This window comes from Gouania willdenowi, chromosome 6 (assembly GCF_900634775.1).
Source record: "Gouania willdenowi chromosome 6, fGouWil2.1, whole genome shotgun sequence".
NCBI lineage: Eukaryota > Metazoa > Chordata > Actinopteri > Blenniiformes > Gobiesocidae > Gouania > Gouania willdenowi.
In genome coordinates, this window is record NC_041049.1 from 11,825,204 (window position 1) to 11,843,129 (window position 17,926).

General features: G+C 35.4%; 1 protein-coding gene across 2 annotated transcripts in view; it reads left to right on the forward strand.

Annotated features, from left to right (window-relative positions):
- The first annotated feature begins 3,674 nt into the window (after window positions 1-3,674).
- The window catches only part of cacna2d4a (calcium channel, voltage-dependent, alpha 2/delta subunit 4a), a 101,228-nt gene continuing 86,976 nt past the window's right edge, over window positions 3,675-17,926 (forward strand). For both annotated transcript variants that reach the window (XM_028448373.1, XM_028448374.1), the window contains exons 1-7: window positions 3,675-4,183; window positions 7,618-7,814; window positions 13,393-13,474; window positions 15,049-15,165; window positions 15,246-15,305; window positions 15,387-15,549; window positions 15,619-15,750. In XM_028448373.1, the coding sequence (XP_028304174.1) occupies window positions 7,663-7,814; window positions 13,393-13,474; window positions 15,049-15,165; window positions 15,246-15,305; window positions 15,387-15,549; window positions 15,619-15,750 (706 nt within the window). In that variant the 5' untranslated portion in view covers window positions 3,675-4,183; window positions 7,618-7,662. The remainder of the gene's footprint in view (window positions 4,184-7,617; window positions 7,815-13,392; window positions 13,475-15,048; window positions 15,166-15,245; window positions 15,306-15,386; window positions 15,550-15,618; window positions 15,751-17,926) is intronic.

The following is a 17,926-nucleotide window of genomic DNA, read 5'->3' on the forward strand; positions in this document are numbered from 1 at the left end:
TCTCGCCACTTTTCCCACCTAATCTCACATATGTTCACCCATTATTGTCACTTTTCACCTCATTTCACCATAATTCATGCTTTTATTTTTTGCCAATTTGTCTACATTCACGATTTGTCATGCCCATTATTTGCCAGTTTAAATGAATTGTTCACAATTGAAATGACATTATATAGCCCTGTCTCCACCTGACTGTTCTTCAATGTTTATGTCTGTGTTCAACGTATTTTATTTTGGCGGTCACGGGCTGAAAAGAACGAGAACCACTGCGTTAGAGAATATTTCAAAGCTCAGAATTGTCCGAGTGATTAAACCTGGGAGTTTGTGAATGCACCTCTATCCCTACGATAAACTGTTTACATGACGTTCATGCATAGTTACTACATTATCATGACAAACACGCAGTACTGTGGCTCTCTAGGAAAGCAAAACTAGACTTCAGATCCTGAATAAATGTGTACAAAATAATGTAACCTGAAAAGACTAAACTTTGGTCATAACAAGGCTTTGACTAAAATATTTGATTTTCTCTAATAAAAGGTACGAGACTGAAGATTTTAATGTGGAAACAAGCTTGTCAGTGGGTTTTTGTAGCTTTGTTACATGAGATCAGGGGCGTCGGACTGGGGGGGGGGGTAAAGGGTACTGAGAACCAGGGCCCAAAGAAAGGGGGGCCCTCAGAAGTCTGTTTTATATATATATACAGTATATATGTACGATATTTATGTATGTATATGTATTTTTAGATTATTTATGTTGGAGCTGTTGTAAACCTGCTGCTTTATCTCCAAAATGGCGACTTCCGGGTTGATGACGCTCTGTGAAAATCCTCTATAGTTTCCGGGCAAAAAAAAAAAAGTGTACATAGCTTACAGTAGGGACCCAACAAGATAGTTTATTGTACCCAGGGCCCAAAATGTGGTGCTACGCCCCTGCATGTGATCATATTTGATATTTCATATCCTAGCATTGATATTTGTGTTTCTTGATCTCCCCTGACAGTATAGGAACTCAAATCATCTGTTTTTAATCTCCTGCTTTTTTTTTATCAGACATCAGCTGACGACTGTCGTGTCCTTTTGAATTTTAGTGACAGATGTTTTTGTGCTGAAGCTGAGATCATATTTGGTTTTTTCCTTCTCTCACATAATAATATGGTATAATAAAAAGGAACCAGGACTTGAGAGGAGTCCATCCTGACTGTTAGTGATCTGGGTCAGTGGGGGAGGAGTCCCACAGCTGTTACACACTGCTGGTGTGTATAAACGTGTGTGTGAGTGTGTGTGTACACATATGTATTATGTACATGTATGTTTGTGTGACAGTGTGTGAGCTGCTTTGGACTAATCTAATCCTTTTGTACACTCACAGTGGCATTATTGTTTCTCCTGTCCTGTCACTCACATCTAATGCTTTTTCATTTTCATAATAACATGAGCGAACCTTCTATTGTGTGTATGTGAGTTTGGACCTGTTTGTGTTTTAAGATATTAAGAGAGAAGACTTTTTTTTAAAAAAAAGGTAGATTATCCAGCTGTTTGAAGGTTTTCACCCTCATTTATTTATAGAATTTACAACATTAAATTAGAAAATTTAAGCATTTTTTATACAGTATGTATAAAATGTGCATCTGATGCACTTTTCTTATCTGTATTATTATTATTATTATTAGACCTGCTTTGTGTGTCAGTTTAAAAACTTTAAACAAGAGTAATGTTGAGACTGTTGGGTATTCATTCTTCCTATAAATAATTTTAATTAATTAAGATTATATTATATTTGTGGTATTTGTGTTCGGATGCTTTTTCAGGACAATATTAGTTTGTTAGCAGCAATTTTCATTGTTTTTTTTATTTATTTTGGCTTATTGTTTAAAAGTTAAAAAATGAAACATAATTCAAAGTTATTTGTGATAACAAGTACATCTGTGAGTCCTGTTAAAAGCAGAAGTGAGTGTTCTGTGTGCATTTTTTGGCGAGTCAGTAAATTTGAATTTTAAAGATTTATTTTTAACTTTTTTAATAGGATTTTCCATCTAAAATAAGAACGTATCTATGGGGCGGCGATTGTAAAGTTGCACATGCTAAAATAAACAGAAGCTTTTTGCAACAAACCCTTAAAAAATGTATGTGATTTTTGACCAGATTTACAGCAATATTTGTAAAATGTGTGGGTGTTTTTAATTTAATCTAAATTTTAAAAATTAAATGTAAATGTTAATGTAAATCTAAATGTTAAATCCAAATTTAGATGTAAATGTTAAATCTAAATGTTAAATTCAAATTTAAATGTAAATGTTAAATTTAAATCTTAATATTAAATCTAAATCTTAATGTTAAATCTAAATGTTGAATCCAAATGTAAATGTAAATGTTAAATCTAAATCTTGATGTTAAATAATAAATCTAAATGTTAAATCCAAATTTAAATGTAAATGTTAAATCTAAATCTTAATGTTCAATCTAAATCTTAATATTAAATCTTAATGTTAAATCTAAATGTTAAATCTAAATGTTACATCTAAAACTAAATGTTAAATCAAAATTTAAATGTAAATGTTAAATCTAAATCTTAATGTTAAATAATAAATTTAAATGTTAAATCCAAATTTAAATGTAAAATCCAAATTTAAATGTAAATGTTAAAGCTAAATCTTAATGTTCAATCTAAATATTAATATTAAATCTTAATGTTAAATCTAAATCTTAATATGTAATCTAAATGTTAAATCTAAATGTTAAATCTAAATCTTAATGTTAAATCTAAATCTAAATGTTAAATCTAAATCTTAATGTTAAATCTAAATCTAAATGTTAAATCTAAACTGTTTCTGTTTATTTTAGCAGGTCCAACTTTACAATCTGTGCTCCAAAAGTATCAGCCCTGGGTATAGAATGCATGTTTATATTTCACAACGTATTCAGTTCTGTTGATCTGAAGTAAAGTGTTAACAGTGGTACATTATGTTGCTTTCTATAAAAGCAATTGGGTGTTAGGCAGTGAGAATCCACTAGGTGTCTCATTGTGTTTGCATTAAAATCTGTGTCAGTCAGGTTCACACACTCTTACTCTTCCATAGCAGGATAACCAACCACCAGGATCCCTTTGATATTATTTGATGATGCTTATTCCATTAAAAAAAAAAAAAAAAAACTAATAAAAATGCTTTTCTATTTTTTTTCTTCTCATCACTTTGTAAGTTTCTCCTCCTTTTTCAAGTCTGTAGCACTTGACTTTATGCAATTCCTAATCATGGCAGTGCAGGTCATCTATGCTCATCTTAAGAACAAACAAACCATCAAAACCAAAGTAAAGTAGGTCAAAAGGAAAATCTAAAGTTTAAGATTATGAAGAGAAAAATAAATGAGATAAAAAAAAAAAGAAGAGCAGAGAGACAGTGAGTCAAAGAGTATTCCATATAAGACGAGGGCGAGAGAGAGAGTTGGAAGGTGTGTGTGTGTGTGTGTGTGTGTGTGTGTGTGTGTGTGTGTGTGTGTGTGTGTGTGTGTGTGTGTGTGTGTGTGTGTGTGTGTGTGTGTGTGTGTGTGTGTGTGTGTGTGTGTGTGTGTGTGTGTGTGTGTGTGTGTGTGTGTGTGTGTGTGTGTGTGTGTGTGTGTGTGTGTGTGTGTGTGTGTGTGAGGAAGCAGTACAGAGAGTGAAGAGGACGGATGAAGGGAGGAGGGGTTTAATCCTGCTTGGATTATGTTATAAACTGTAGGAGAGTAGGAAGAGATACTACGAGGGACATCCATCCATTACGACACGCTCCATCTGATCTGATAGTGGATTCTCCCTTTGCTATGTTGGATCTGAACAGGACATTCCAAAATACTCACCAGGATTTTGTTGGGGAATATTTCTCCTGGGAATACTGAGCAGCAATCATTAAGGAAAGGAAACTCAAGTCTTTTCCTTTTGTGTCCAGACGCTCCACAGATCCACTCAGAGGAAAGTGTGGATGATGGGAGGGAAAAAGCCTGGTAGACAGGGAGGTGTAGGACCATGGTGACACTCCACTGTCACACACTGAGCTCTAAAACCACATCTGACAATGGAGACTTTCTGGACTCTTTTGGAAGAAAGCCTCGTCAACAACTCAGCTGACACAAAATCACTCATCAACTGTCCACTATCAACTCTCAGCTGGTGACCTTTGAACTCTGACATCAGACAACATGACACAGTGAGTACTATACTATACTATACTCCTCTAAATCAGGGGATTGTTTCACCTTTGACTTGCAACTAGGTCGAGCTTTAAGCCTTTCCACTTTATGACTTTCTAACTTCTCAGCATCATTCCTAGAGGCCACGTCCACTGTTAATCCTGTGACTGGTTTTAGGATAATGATCTTTATCCGTTGTCAAAATCACAGTTTTGCTCTTCAGATCATCATTTGCTGAGCAAGGGGAATAATTGACTAAATTTCACTCTTAAAAGCTTTTATATTTTTACATTAGTATTAATTAATAAATTAGGCTGTGGCTATTCATACAGAGTGCTCCTCATTGGCCAGTTTAGGTCACATGATAGGTGCACCACGTGACTTAAAGTTCTGTCAGTTTTATTTTAGCTCATATTTATTTTTAGCTACCCCGCTAACCCTTTTATTTTAGCGCTATCACTAACCTTAACCCAGGAAATACCCTGAAATATAATTTTTTTTTTTCGTATGTGTATTTTCAAAGGTGGAATTTGCCGTGTTAAATATGTTAAAATTAAAAATTATACGGTACATGACAAAAGTGGGATTCAAACCCACGTTATCGGAAGAACCTTGAGTGAAAACACAGGTACTTTACGCTTACGTAGAAAATGTCCGGAAAATGCGAAAAACGTACCCATAAGTCCCGGATGCAGTTGATACGTTTCCATATAATGAATAAATTATCTCTCGGAGGCATGATTATAATTCAAGTTTTAAAATCAATTAGTCTTCAAATATTAAAAAATATTTACCCATGTAGTTGCTTTTTAAAAATGTTATAGTCTGTTTATTTTTTTTATTTATTTAAACAGGTTGAAATAAAAATAAATAAAAAATACAAAATAGGAAAAAAAAAGTGCTCAGGCAAAAAATAGAGACTGAATAACAATGTAGATAATCATACGTTGTACAAAAGGGTGTAGGACGAAGTTAATGAATCTTATTTAGTCTATTTTGTTGCTTGTACTCTTTTTTTTTTCATAATTTAATCAAATGTAGGAAAACAAAACAGTAAAAGAAAATATGGCACTTTGTTAATCTTTCTGATTCTCTCTCGTATCCTTTAAAAAAAAAGAAAAAAAAAAAAAGAAAATTATTTCTTCGCTGCAACTGTTACGTAGATGAAACCATTTGACTGATATATAAAGTGTGTTTTTGTGTTGATTCGTACAAGCTGTATTATCTTTTTTTTTTATATTTTTCTTTTTTTTTTCCCAACTATATTTACCTAAGACTGTTTTCTCTTATTTGGAACAACTTTTGAATGCCCTTTGGTGACTGATTGTGATTTAATTTGTGCATGATTTTAATTGTTTTTAACTCGACCAAATCCTTGAATTTTAGTGCCTTCAAGTTGATGGTTCCCCCAGGTGCTTTTATTTAAAGTTTGAATATTTCTTACAGTTTTAAAGTTTCTTAGGAAACTATCCAGCAGTAGCATTGCATTAGCACATATTTATTTAGCATCTTGAGAGAAAATTAGCTTGTCATGTTAATAAGCTACCACAAGTTTTATTTTTATTTATTTTTTTGTGAAAAACGACATTTTTGAGGTGCCATGTATAATGTATGTATGGTACCACATGGGTACATTGGGGTCCATGCTAGCTAGCTTTAGCATGTGGCTAATAGCAGGGATTCCAACAAAAATATTGTAGTTAGTAATTCTAACAGTGATATTTATGATAGTAATGGTTGGGTAATAACAGGTTGTGTTTATACAAATGTAATTTAAAAATATTTAAAAAGATAACTAGCATTTCATGCTACTATGGTAGCCTATTAATAGTAGGCTACCACAGTAGCATGTAATGCTAGTTACCTTTTAAATTGGTAGGCAACTATTAAGCAATGGAAGTCACACTGTTGGCATAATGTTTAGTTTTATTAACTAATGTTGTATCTGTAGTGGCAACACACAAAAAACGAAGTTTTAATAATGACATAATAATGATATGGCTCTAACAGCATCATTTCGCTAAAACAGCCAATTCTGGAGCTATTCATGGTGATACTGAGGTATGTACATTTTATTGTAAGCTAAATGTTAACAAAAGTGTCTATAGATACGTTATACGTGGCCATAGCCCCTGGGACAATGGGTACGACAGCTGTTGTGGGTTTGAATCCCACTCTTGACATAAATATTTTTACATTTTAACATATTTAACACGGCAAATTCCACCTTATACCTCATACCGCCATACATATACAAAAAAATATATATATTAGGGTATTTCCTGGGTTAGGATTAGGGTTAGGGCTAAAATAAAAGGGTTAGCGGAATAGCTAAAAATAAATATGAGCTAAAATACAACTGACGGAACTTTAAGTCATGTGGTGCACCGATCATATGACCTAAACTGGCTGTGTACGGATAGACTGCCAGTCTATTGACACGTATTACGTAAAGATAGTCACGGCCAATGTTAAAAGCTAACTTTTGAAATAGCTAAAGTAGCCTAACATTGTCAGCTATAGTTTTGAGCTTGAGACAAAACTCACGTCTGCTTTTCCACACAAATCTAACACAGTTGTAATGTTTGAGTCACTTTTCATTTCAGCTGCTGGTTACTTTCATTTACACTTAAATTTTTTGTGCAGTTGAAGGACAAACGTCCTTTATCTTACACATTTCCATCACAGTGTGACATGATATGACAAAAAGCAGACGCACATAACATGGTTAAGTTACTTACAGGGCCCAAGGCTAACCCAAGAAAGTAGGATACCTAAAACAATTTATGAACAAAAATAGTAAATTAATAGAATAAAATCGTAGTGGTTTTGGCATGTGCAGATAGCATAGTGTTCTTTGTTTACTACAGATAATAGACATTAGGAATACACCAGAAAAATGTTGCATTGGAGGCCAGAAGAAGTAAAGTAAAGAAGTAAAGTAAAAGTTTCCTGAATATTGTAATGATATACTTTATGCAGAAAGAAATCATTTTGGTGTTATATTTTTTTGTTATTTTTTATTTTATTTTAAAATCAAACCTTGCAAATGTTCCTTTTTTGCTGTTTGTGTCTGTCTGCATTTGTAAACTTTTTTTTTGTTGTGCTGAAGGTTTGAAATAAACTAAACTAAAATGAGACCGGTGAGCAGCAGGTTAGATTTCACTGTCTTCTGTAGATGTGCCTTTGTTGTAACGTAGTAGCGCTAGTCTGTCCCTATTACAGTTATATTCTGAAATTAAGAATTTAAACAGTGAGAAAGTGTATAACGTTCCATTAAAAGTGAAAGTAGTACACTGTGCATAGATACAGTATCTAGCTAAGTAATGATATTTTAGGTTAAATAAATTTAGATATATATTATTTCTGCTTAGATTTCTGATGAATACATTTCAAGCTACTTTTTCACCTATTTTAATACTTCTTCTTTTTTTTTTTGTCTTGGGTCCAGTGTGCAACAGTCACTGGACTGACTCAGATCGCAGCAGCTGCAGGGATGAACTGCTGGAGTCTGGGGAATGCCGGGAATGCCAGTAAATCTGGCAGAAGTGGGCCACACAGAAGGAGGTTGATGATGCTGATGTGGATTATCCTCTCCAGTTCACTGTGCCTGATGGTCGATGGCCAGATGAAGATCTCACCAGAAACGTGAGTGTGGTTACAGACAAACAATCAGGACATAACAGTGGGAGAAAAAAGAGGAAAAACTTTTTTAACACAGGAGAAGCATTTGAAAACGAGGGCCATGAAAGAGCATCCTCGATCCTTTCTTTAAGCTTCTGAGATAGACAAGTCAATACAGTTATTTCAAATTTAGGTCACAAATACCCCATTCAGGTACCTGTAGGCCAGGGGTTCAACTTATCAACCTTGCCTTCAAGACAGTAAAAATTTCTTTTTAACAATTTGAGTAAAAAAAAAAATGTTATCCTTTTACTGCAACTACACCAAACTTTTTTGGCTCCTTTTAGTGCATTTTTGCTACATTACTCCCATTTCTGCCACTTCTCCATCAAATTTTAATGCCTTTTTGGCTTTTTTCCACTTTCAAGATATTTTAGGCACTTATAAACCCTTTCCATCACTTCTCCCACCAAATGTCACATTATTGCCCCATTATTATCACTCTAAATCTCTTTTCACCATAATTCATGCCTATTTTGGCCAATTTAACCACATTCACAAATTGGCATTCCCGTCATTTACCAGTTTAAACTAATTGTTCCATTATTGACACTTTGAACCCTTTTCACCACTTTTCTATTTGTTTTTGGCCACTCTAATTTGCAACTTTCAACCAATTTCTGTGGTTTTTAAAAATAAAATCCCATTTCACCATCTTTTTCCACCATTTTTGGTCACTATCAACCCATTTTTATTTCTGATTAAAACAAGGATTTACATCTTTAAGATGACTATATACTATGACACAAATAATAATAATAATAATAATAATAATAATAATAATAATAATAATAATAACAATAATAATAATAATAATAATAATAATAATAATAATAATAATAATAATAATAATAATAAACTTCCTGGATAACAGTGGATATTAAATAAATGTTTTCACAGATTCATAGAACAATGGACCATCATTCTGCTGACTTTATGGATGGGCAATAAAAAAATAATCTATATGGTATGAAGTAATGTTTCAAGCTTTAATCATATACTTTCATCTGTTTTTATAACGCTTCTATGTCTTTATAATGGATTCTTAGAATGTTATGGAGCAATTGCAGCAGTACTATACATCTCAAGAATGACTTTTTTTTTAACAACATATCTCCAGTTTTATGACATTATTATTCATTTTGATGTTTTTTTGTAAAGCGTTGCACAAAGTCATCCCACAGACAGTAATGCCATTACTTTTGAGAGTCGTTCTTACACTGGGTTGTTTTAAATTTTGCTCTCCCCTCAGTTTATACCCTCGCTCTCTGACCATAAACAATTTATTTAAGTTATCAGGTAATCATTTATTTCTGGTTTTGAAAACTACTTGCGCTGTTTCAAAGTTGACCAGATCCATACATTTTAATGCTCTTGTCTTTAAGAACAGTTGATTGCTGTGGTCTCTGTTACCCACTTTTTGTACAATCCTCATTCCTTTTTTTTTTTTTCAATAAACATAATGTCTGTAGGGTGGTTTTTTAGGTGTTCCCCCACACCTCAACACAATATAGCAGGTATGGCAAAGGTATTTGGTTCGACCCAACACTTTAGAGCCAATTTGTCCAACATGGGCTTTCCAGCAAAGTTCATGGTCCAATATAACTTAAAGAAATTTGTATTCATTTGTGTTCTAAATATCTACATGATTAATTATCATTCTCACGTCTACGCTTGTATTACGGCTACCAAATAAAATTCATTTTGTTTTGTCCAAATTCCGAGAGAGTTTGTTTTCGTCAAACCATGATTTTAATTTACTCACTACTTCCATGACCACATCCAACAGTTGCTGCAAATCCTCACCGATAGATATTATATTTGTGTCATCTGCAAAAACCACAAGTCTTTATTTATCCGATACTCTGCATATGTCATTTACATATAGGACCCAACACTGAGCCCTGTGGGACCCCATAGGTAATGTTAGAGTAACATGAAACATGATGAACAGAATTGAATTCTATAAAAGCAATTTTGGTATGAGTTTGAAATTGGGTTGGTTTAACATCAGTGTGAATGTTCTGAAGAAACAATTTGAGACTATGATAAACAGGTGTGCTTTTTTAACTAATGCAAAAAAGGACAAACAACATTTTGAAATGACCAAAATGAATAAAACGGTGGGGGTCAAGCATTAACTTCATGTTCATTACCATGTTTCAAGCTACTGAAATCCCATTCTCATGCTCGGTTTAAAAGTAATGCATTAAGTGCACGCTACAAAGAGGATTTTCTTCTTATTAAGCAACATTTTCTGTTTATTTATTCAGTAAAATCTGGAAAAAACCTCTTTTTTTTTACTCGCAAACACAGATTGATTTACTGTCAGTCCTCAGGAGCCCTTTGGGAGAGTCGGTGCAGAGACAAAAGCGTTGTGTCACAATCACAGCTTTTTTTTATTTGTATCTTCATAAAATACTGCTGAAGTCTTTCTTTATGTATATAGGTTGTTACAGTTGAGTCGATCCCCTGTGTCTTCAGGGACTGTTTGCTTGGGCAGCTCGATTTGCGAAGGAAGCGTTTGAGTTCTGTTTACAGCTTAGACAGCATCTGTGCTGCGAGTCGGCATGTTGGTGATGCTGAGAACGATTAAAGCTCCAGAGACTGCAGAGTTCAGCTGGCCAGCACAGGTCACTGAGCTCACAAGGTTCCACTGCCCGGAGGAAATTTGGCAGTGCTTTCCTTGGAACCCGTTTAGAGTTTAGGCTGGAGAAGTTCAATCTATTCCTGAAAGGAAGAAAAATAACAAAAAAACCTACACATCCGATATCAACAAGTACATTGTAGTTCATGTACAAACACATTTGCAATCCACATTCAAAATGTGCTTTTTGTCCTGTAGATATTTATGATCTTAAATTCTAAATATTATGGGTGCAACTTCCTGTGTGATATTCAAATCTATGGCTGTGTTTGAAATCGCATACTAATATACTACATACTATATACTGTGTATATACTATTAGTATGGTTTGGATGATTAGGATGATGAGCGTTCCCACTGAAGTATACAGTACTTCCAAGTTTCCCAAGATGCATTTCGAACCTACAACGACAAAAACTTAATTCACGCTGAGGCTAAATATCTCCATTGATTCTCCACCTTTGAAAGTTCTGAAAACATTTTAACCGAGAAAGTGACCAAGCACAATATCAACATGTGGTCATTTGATCCATAAAACTCATGGAAACACATTTCATGCCGACATTTCTGAGATTTTTGCAGATCCGCCATTGTGCTCCTGACTAAACTTCAGGTTAACTTCAAAACAAGAGCCCTATTTACAAAATCATTAAAAACTAATGGAAGACAAGAAGACAAGCTTTTGTTTTGAAACGAGGATATTTGACTTTTAGCTTGAAGCCGATTTTATGTTCCGCTCGCAATGCATCATGGAGCGGTTGAGTTTAACTAGTGTGCCCACCGTGCATACTTAAAAATGTCCCAATGTAGTATACGTACATCCAGGTATTTCTTGCGTACTTAATCTTTCCATACGATCTAATGTGAACGTACTAGTACATACTCATTTTGACGTCAGACTTCGTATGAGTTGTACGTTAGTATGTGTTTTCGAACACAGCCTCCGTTTGTTGAAATTTTCGAGCATTGCATTGTGGGATGTGGCGTACCAAAGACGATTAGAAATGTTTTTACTTCATTCTGATATCACAGGGAATACTGGGAACAAACTAAAACAAGAAGTGTTTCAAGAGAATTTAGTATGCGATTTTGAACACAGCCTATGTCTATCCTTTCAAAATAAAGTCCCTGGATAAAAATACATTATCCCTATCACACAACTGAGATAAACTTCTGTTTACTGTTATAAACTACCATAAAATATCTTAATAATCTAAGAAGTGGAAAATACCACCACAATTATTCAACTAAATAACTCTGAATAAAATGTTTTCATTAATAATTTGCTACTCACTAATTGCTATAGCTACTCTATGACTCAGGCAGTTTTGAACATAAATGTATTTACAGTGACAAAAAAGTGGTTTATATGTAAGGTACATTGCAGTATCATCTTTCATGTTAAATTGCAGGTTAGTTCAGGTCGATGCTGCCTTGCATTTTAAAGCCCTGTTTTAATCCGACCATGTCTGACCTGTGGTGTGAAGCACTTGCTCACCAGCTGCACAGTTTTTTTTTTTTTTTTTTTTGTATGGTGCTAATAATAAAAAAAAAAAAAAGCTGGCTTAATGGCAATGTTGCATCTGTTACATCTGAGCTTTAAACAAACCAACCAAGTATGGTATCAAAGAAATGGGTGATTCCATTAGATTTTACAGTCAATGCCAGTATTTACAGTGATATGCAGATAGCTGTGCGTAGCCAGGTTGTCCTGCTGGCTGGACGTTTGGTAGCTAGCAGTGATCTGGTCGACTCCCCTTGGGTTGAACCATCTGTCACATCCTGTACATACTCTTGCCTGCATTTGCATGAGGGATTTGAACCATTGAGTACAAAATGACCTCATGACCCGGCGGAGCCTCAGAGTTGACCGTCCGTTACCTTCACAGTAATCTATTTTAAACCCTTTTTAGTAAATTCACAGGGAGCTTTTAACACAACCTTTCCCTGACTCATTCCAGTCCCTTTTTTTTTTTTTGACTTAACAGATGAATTTTTTTAAAGGATCGTTCTAAAACAGAGTCTTGAGCACCCATCAATATAGAAGCTTTGCTGATCAGGAGTTCTAAACATCCTGAAGAATAAGCCACAGATTATTGTGTCATTCTTTTACTTGTGTAAATCCTGTCAGGTTCAAATAAGTTGAGACACTTTGGACACATTGAGTGTGTGTCAACTGCTGTGGAAAATACTGGAGCCAATAACCTTCGAGGTGTTATTGCATGATGGTTAAGTATCTACTCAAGCCGTGACGACACCAATAATCCAAATCTTAAACTCCTTCAGGTGAAATCCAAACATGCAACCAACACCCAACATGCTTCATGTTTTACAGTCACACAGTGGTGTTCAGCAAATAGATAATATGTTAAAATTATAAAATGTTAGGAAATAATAGATTAGGTCAATTTTTCTCTTGAATATCCTTCCGCTCTGATCTGATTGAACTGCAGTACATTTTGGTTTTATTGTGCATTATGTGTCTTTCTTCTGACAATTTTCTACAAATACAGCATGTTCACTGGTGGTTAGTTATTTATTTATTTGTTTGTTTGTTAGCAGGATTATGGCCTTATGGCTTTTGAAAATATTTTAACCAAAGATAGACCTTACACCATGGAAGATTCCATAATATTTTGGAGGGGATTCAGATTAATATACTGATTCTGGATCAGTTTGAAAATAAATAAATAAATAATAATTCCAATTGCTTAATTACATGAAGTTGCCGTGTTTATGAATTGCCTTGTTATTTCAGGCATCAACTGCCTTGATAAAAGCAGACCAACATTATTTAAAATAAGTAATGATATTGTTTCAGTGCATTGTAAATTGTGATGTTATCTTTGTCACCAAAAAATTCAAATGTATTGATCAGGGCTTGTTTGTGTCCAGGGTGCAACAGTGGGCTGTGTCATTTGGCAAAGAAATAGCTGCAGTTTCCACCCGATACTCAGGATCAAAGCTTCTGCAGAAGGTAAACACATGATATTCATTCACCTATCAATTCATTCATTGATTTTACACCACATTCAAACATAATACATATATACATGCATTATGTGTATGAAAATTAAATGTTTGGTTTGTGTTCTTTACTTTCATTGTGCATTGATAGCAACAATGTGTTTTTTAGACCTTTAGACATTTAGAACATTTTAGATGTAAAATAAGAAAAAAAAAGTAAAGCAGTGAGGAAAAATCTTTAAATATGCTTCTAATGTTTTCCCGTAAGACAGAGACGGCCTTCATCCCTTTCCTCTCTTCTCCCATTTGCTCCATCATCCACTACTGACTGGCACACATTTGCTGTACAACATCTGCACATGGCCCAGAGAGCAATCTGATGACACACTTTACTCAAATGTCAGATAAGTCTTTTGGTAATTAGGTAGCTCTGTCTTCTTCTGCGTGCCACCCAGCAGAATCCCTGGCAGGCCCGTTTACCATCTGGCTCCACCACCAACTGTGTGTATTACCATAGACAAAGCAAATTCCTGCTGTAATGTACAAAACACAAACACATCCTGTTTTTAGTTACAGCCACACATCATGACTTCACCGTCCAAAGGGAAGAGGGATAGAAGATGATGGGGGTGTCATCATGAACATATGCTAATTAAGTATTGAGTTTCTTGTAGTTATTTTTATGATATCATTACAAAGATATTTTTTTTAAACATAAAGGACTGAAACAATTCAATGAAAGAAATACCTTTGACATTTGTTTTAATATCCCGTGACCCTGAAAACTGATAATAATATTGCATGTAGCAACAAGCCGTTAATTACAGGCCTCAGTCTAATCAATGCCTTTCTTGTTTTCTGTGAAATATTTAGTGGCTGTGCCTTTATGGCTGAATAAACTGGATTGAATATTAAGTTTTGGTTTGAGAAATCATTAAAAAAAAGATGTCAAAGCTATTGCACATGAGAGTACACAATGCATGTTTGGAAGAGAGTTTATGATATTTGTCCTATTGGTATCCAATTTTTTTTTTAAATTACAAAAGAAGGGAAAGCATTTTTATTGACATACATATTTCAGTAAAAATTGTGCACAAAAATTATAGAAATTTGAGCCTGGTAGATGATTATTATTATTATTATTATTATTATTATTATTATTATTATTATTATTATTATAATAATAATAATAATAATAATAATAATAATAATAATAATAATAATAATAATAATAATAATAATAATAATTATTAAATTAATTAATTCTTTTTATATTTATATTTCTATTATATTTTTTACTTTTGTTTTATTTTATTAGATTTTACTTTACTTTATTTTATCTTTTTTCTTTCTTTTTTTAAAGCCAAATTGTTACAGCAAATGCTAAAAAGATTTCCTTTGCTGTTGAGTTTGGTGGATACGATGATTAAAATCTGAATAGACAATCATCACTTGCTGTTAGGGCTGAAAAAGGGTAATTAAGTCATAAACTTTACTTTTTACAATAACCCATAAATGTGTAAATGCATAAAGTTTTTTTTAAAATTACCCCTTGTGAAATATTTAAGTAAATCTGTATTGAAGAAATACAAGGACGTGGAGGCTGTGGTCAAACTGGAGGAGGTGAACGGGGAAGAGCTGGTGAAAAAGTTTACGGAGGAGATGGAGGAGATGCTGGGGAGGAAGATGAAATCTGTGAAGGTACCATTGAGACATTCGTCTAAAGTAAACAATACTTAAATATAGTAAACTACACTCCAAACTCTTAATTTTCCTGGCAGAGGTTAGCAGAAGCAGCAGAAGACGCTGATTTATATCATGAATACAATGATACACTGGAGGTACGGACTTCACAATAAAAGCACAACTATTCCTGCACACTGATATTATACATTTACAGATAAAGCCTATTCTCTCACCAGTTTGAGTACTTCAACTCAATGCTGATCAACAAGATGGATGAAGATGGGAATCCCATACCACTCGGAGGAGAGTTCCTCCTGGAGGAGAACGAGCATTTTAATAAACTACCTGTCAACACACAGCAGAGTAACATTCAAGTCCCCACCAATGTCTACAACAGAGGTAACACACACAGTAAAACACAGTACAGTACACAGGAGGGTCTGTTAACATATCTTATGCTTCCTGCAGACCCGGATATTGTCAATGGAGTTTACATGTCTGAGGCTCTGAATGACGTCTTCATCGATAACTTCCAGAAAGATCCAACGCTAACCTGGCAGTATTTTGGCAGTGCTTCAGGCTTCTTCAGACTATACCCAGGTACTTGACCCAAGGTTTAGCCAGTAAAAGCAGATCTGCAGAGAGAGACATTCAGGGCCTGTACTACGAAGCTGGATTTCCTCTTATCGGGCTAACTTTATTCTGTGTGTCCTGTACTACAACGTTGGCTAACTTCTTACGGGGCTAGATCACTGTGGGAACTTAAGGTGTGCTCACAGCAAACGCGACTGTAGCGACTGCAGCCACTGAAATCGCCGCTGATGAGTCGCTTGCACATAGTGGTGCTTTTTGGTCACTCCATCGCTCTAGTGACGTGATCACCTGGGAACAATGTGTGTGTGTGTGTGTGTGTGTGGGTGTGTGTGTGTGTGTGTTGAGCCGGTGACAGAGTAGAGAGAAAGAGAGAGAGAGGGTTGATCACTTCTTTTCCTTCTTGCTTCGCTTTTACGGTTTAAATGATCAACTTACGGAAATGTTAAAGGTTGAGTTCACTCAGAATGTGTTATGATCAGTAGTTACTGTGGTTTTCAAGAAGTTAATCGCTTTAATTTTGCCCCCATAAATTGATGAAGTTTAAGGTGCGTTCACACTGAACGCAACCGAACAGGAACCGAACGCGCCATCAGCAACTCTGGCGACTAGATTACATTCAAAATCAATGTAAAAAACGAGACATTAAGCAACCTCAAGCGACCTCCCTTCAAGCGATGTGACTCGTGCGATTCCAGCAACTTTGTCGTGCGCCCTGAGTCGCTGGAAGTCACTCAAAGTTGAAAAAGTTTAACTTTTCAAGCAACTTCAAGAGACACTGTGTTGCGATATCCAATCAGTTTCTCTCCACGCCTGTCTTCTGGCGTGGAGAGAAACTGTCTGTAGAGCCGAGCGCCACAGCCACCTCTCCTGCTACAGCGAGAAGGCTGCAGCGGGAGGGCTGTACACTTCTTCAACTTACTGGGGCCAAAATGAAAGTGGCGCACTCCTTGAAGAAGATTTTTAAATTCTAAGTATATTTGAGTGAACTCATTCTTTCGTAAGTACAAGTGGAGCTGTCTATAATAAGTCCTGAAAACGTACGACTGGAAAAAAAGTGAGCAGCCCTCTCTGTGCTGCCACTGGCTCTGCAGACACAACTATTCTCCGGTCGTCACATCACTGGAGCAATGAAACGACCAAAAAGCGCAACAATGTTCAAGCGACTCATCACAGGTGATTTAAGCAACTGTAGCCAATCTAGTCACATTTGGTGTGAACGCACCTTTAGGCTGAACACCTAACCTGCTTGGGACCAGTTTATGAAGTGGATAAGATCTGAGCGAGTGCTAAAGCCCCGCCTCCTGACCAATCAGTTCTCTTGGGAAATGAGCTGCCCATTGTTAGAAGATCCTGGTTGGTGCATATCTGACAGCTGCGTTTAGGAAAGAACAATTATTAATGGTTTAATGCAATCCTTTCATTTATTGATGACATCCTTTAGGAAAGGCATAGATTTCCATCTGATGGACTGATCTACAGTAGCTGATGAAGCCTGTGTTGTTCATCTCTACGTATGCACAGACAGATGAACTCATTCATTCTTTCATCCATTCATACATGCTGAGGCAGTCAGCCGCAGCAGGAACATACTACAGTGAAACAATGCGCTCTAATGCCAGTGTGTGTGTGATCAATAGAGGAGGGCTGCCTGAATAGAATCATGTCTGTGCCTTAATAAAGTGAAACTGTCTATCATCCAATGGATTAATATTACTGTATATACAACAATCTCACAATTTTGTTCATTACCATTGTCAGCAGCTTCCTCTCTTTGTTCTTTTCTTCCTGCTTTTTTTGCAGCAACTTGTTTTTAATTTTAATTCTTCATATTTTTAAAGAATTATTCCTCAATTGTGACGTAAATTGCTCTACGCAGTTTCTCCATGATTGTGGTTGGTCTTCGCCTGTTTCACGTGAACAAGCATGTCAACAGGCTGAAATCACCTGGCTGAAGTGAACATGATAACCTGCTTCGTAGTACAGGTGAATGTTTGGTTAGGTGAAGCCCCCTAATGGAGAGATATCCCACATATACTTACCCAGCTTCATCGTATAGACCCTCAACGACAGCAGCAGTGTTCTACTGAGAGTCATTATACACAGCGACTGACAGCGCAGAAGTGTCTCAGCGTGATGACTCAGTGTGTGTGTGTGGCTGCTGCTGAATTCACATCTATGTGTG